The following is a 3,439-nucleotide window of genomic DNA, read 5'->3' on the forward strand; positions in this document are numbered from 1 at the left end:
TCAGCAACATATCCTGTGAAATTTATTGTCCTTGCATCAGCTTTACAATGAAATGCATAATAGAGAACAAAAAACTGAATTACAGGGAGTAAATATATTAAATTGTTAAATTAAATAAGCAGTACAGAAATAAAATTAAAAACAGTGGTGAGATAGTGTTCATGGGTTCTATTTCCAGTCAGAAGTCAGATGGCAGAGGGGAAGAGCTATTCCTGAATCATTGAGTGTGCGCGTTCGGGCTCCTGTATCTCCTCTCCGATGGTAGCAATGACAGCAGGGCATGTCCTGGGGTGATGGGGCCATCTTTTTCAGGCATTGCTCCTGGAAGATGTCCTGGATACATCGGAGGCTGGTGCCCAGGATGAAGCTGACTAAGTTTACAACTCTCTGCAGCACCAATCCCCTATCCCCCGCATTACTGGTTGGCGATGCCAGTTAGAACGCTCTCCGTGGTACAGAAGTACTGTGGGGATCACTTCCTGATTCACAGAAAGCACTCCGCGTTACTTTTGCAAATTCTAGCAAATTTACTGTATCGCTAGAAACAGTTGCTGTCTGTATATATCTTTCAAAATAATAACAGCCAGAATGAAACTTAACTTCTATTCTAATCATATTTATAGTTTATTAAATATATCCAAATCAAAGGTTCTGATACTTCAAAAATAAAGACAATAATCTCATGGTCTACGTTATAAATATCAATAAATAAATGCAATAGTTTTTAAATATTTCTAAAAGTTGAATTAGTCAAAATAAATATAAATAAAATTAAACACTGTAAATAACATTTTGCAATCAATTGCTAACATAAAACTTCTTAAGTTTACGATGTCATTTCTTTCACAGATTAACCTCTGTAACTTTTACAATTGTACGACCAAATGCTGAACTAGAACGCTCATACTTCAAGGCGGTTACTGCCTCTGTTTAACCATATTTTACACGTTGCACGGTTAATGGAACTTGAAAAAATTCCAAACTCCCAAGCTGACTTTGCTCTGACCACTCTACGTGTGGCATATGTGTGCCAGTAGGAGCAAGCTTTTTTATCAGTCGCGAACAAAACGTGCTCTCCAAATACTAACAGGATAATTTAAAAAATCCTGGTGTGGAGCAGAAATCACGGAGAGAGGTTGGGCTTGCATGTCCAACCAATTCCGTAATGTTATCGCTCTTTTGTTTCTGTCACTCCACCTAGTTAATAATCACTGGGAATAAATAAATAAATAAATAAATAAATAAATAGATCGTGGTATATATAAAAAGTAGTTCTGCCAATTCTAGCGGTGAGCCCACTTTCACAGATTCATAAAGCGAAGAGCTCGGGCTGATTTCTCCATGAACTGGACAAAGTCTCGCAGGATGACATGCGCATTCACTTGTCTGTTCCACTCTGTTGTTGACACTAAGCCTAAGGCAGATGATTCCATCTCGCTCTCGCTCACGGTACTGATGCCAAACTCGACATTTAACTGAAATATAAAGAGGACAGCAGGGCTTGTGACTTGAGTCTCCATAGTTTCAGATGGGTTTGCCGCAGCCGTAATCGCGCCGCTTCGTTTACTCTTACCTGGTGCATTATCAGTTCCGTGAGGCGTTGGGTACTGGACCGCATCCATATTATTTGTTCACTTGAACGCACGATGGATGTTTCCACCAGCAATAAGAAAGGGTTGTATTTATGGAGGCCTTTTGCAATCGCTTTCAGGCACGTTTCCTAAACAGGAAAAATACTACAAGTAAGAAATAATCTTGGCTTGGGCTCTTCAGTTTTGACGTCTTGCAGCTGAATTTATATGAATTCGAGAATTCTCATCTGTAAAACTGACAATTTTGCCAGGCTGAGCAAATTGGTTTAAACGCTGCTTTGTTGGAACCTGACTATCGTAAACTACGGGCGAAATGCCTACTCCTTTTTGTTTTCCCTAGAGGTACACTTTTCTATAGACTGAAATGCCCTACTTTACAAGGAAACGGCTGCTCCTTCGGGCTTCACTCACCTTATGGAAACTGATCTTTGTACATCGGTCCTGAGATCGGATCTGCGGCAGGTTGAAGTCGTGGGTGAGCAGCGATCCCTGGTCCCCGTCACAGAAGGAGAAATACTCACACAGCTGCGGGAGAGGGACGGGAGGGGTGGAGAGAGATCAGACAGCGAATAAGTCAGCTGCAAAGTGAAGACCAGCGCAAAGTCCGCGGGGCGCCACCCACTCACCTCCTCGTACTCACTCACCTGAGCATCCCGGAGCTCGGCCGCTGAGCTCTGGATCTGCAGCGCCAGGGAGTCGCAGGTTGCGCAGCCCGGGGCGGCTGCAGCGGTCCGCTCCGTCAGCGGGAAAGTGGCGACTCTTCCACAGAGCACCAGGAGTAGAAGGTAAAAACCTGCAGGGAAAGAGACAGAACGGAATAAGAATTCCCGCTTCCTGCAACCACTCCGAAATGTGTTGAACTGATAACTGGAAGCTTTATTCACTGACTTTCAGCAAGTCCCATGTTGTCCTCACCGTACAAAGGTGTTCGATCTTTAGCTCCCCAAGCTCCATTCTCCCCACTATTTATTAATCGCCCCCTTTGGGGAAAATCCAGTTACTAATGTTTTTTTCGCAATGATTGTGTTACAGCACCTATTAGTCACTGTTGGATTCTTCCTTCCCGTGTGGCTGTCCTTCCTCTACGGTGAAGATGATTTCCACTCCAGTTCTCTTCCTTCTGACGTGAACGATCGGGATAATCGTGGTTGATCGGCGTGTTGGTCAAACGTGGAAATGCCAAGTGACGATACCAGTCGTTCACCTTCCATAACCGCGAATGGAGCCCGCAATATTACGAAACCCTTTAATTAAATTTTGAGAACTGATCACTCTTATAGACAGAAAAGAGTCACTGCAAAATCACTACACCCAACAAAAATAATGTTCTAGTATGAAGGACCAGGAATCGGAATCTATTTGATTATTATCGATTACATGTTTATGGTTTGTATTTAAAACTACCAATGAGTCTCAGTTCAAACTTCCTACTTGTGCTGTACAGTTCAATGAAAAAGTATTCAGCCCCCAACTCTTCGTTCACGTTAATAATATTACAAGCAGGGATTTTGACTAATTGACAATTCTTATTTGAGAATCACATTCTCCTTTTTCAGAACAAAGTCCAAAAACATGTTAAGTTGTAAAGCATAGAAAACTAAAATTTCAAAAACTGAAATGTCAGTAGTTTGAAAGTATTCATCCCCTTTGCTGAGCACTTAGTTGAACCACCTGTCACAGCTTTTACAGCCAATCGTCTTTTTGGATAAGTCTCTATCAGCTTTGCAGAAGATTTACCTATTCCTCCTTACAGGTTTGCTGAAAAAGTGCCAGGTTAGTTGGGGAGTAGCTGTGATCAGCAATCTTGAGGCTTTTCCAGAGATATTCAATTGGATCAAGATCAATAC

The 3,439-nt window shown here is 42.1% G+C and overlaps 1 protein-coding gene across 1 annotated transcript; it reads right to left on the minus strand.

Annotated features, from left to right (window-relative positions):
• Positions 1-1,301: 1,301 nt before the first annotated feature.
• LOC140732514 (interleukin-6-like) lies at positions 1,302-2,803 on the minus strand. Its single transcript, XM_073055283.1, has 6 exons — positions 2,679-2,803; positions 2,481-2,572; positions 2,237-2,385; positions 2,004-2,117; positions 1,574-1,720; positions 1,302-1,475 (listed from the first exon to the last, which is right to left on the minus strand). The coding sequence occupies exons 1-6, from the start codon at positions 2,801-2,803 to the stop codon at positions 1,302-1,304; spliced, it is 801 nt and encodes a 266-aa protein (XP_072911384.1).
• Positions 2,804-3,439: the final 636 nt, after the last annotated feature.

Source organism: Hemitrygon akajei, chromosome 8, assembly GCF_048418815.1.
Source record: "Hemitrygon akajei chromosome 8, sHemAka1.3, whole genome shotgun sequence".
Lineage (NCBI taxonomy): Eukaryota > Metazoa > Chordata > Chondrichthyes > Myliobatiformes > Dasyatidae > Hemitrygon > Hemitrygon akajei.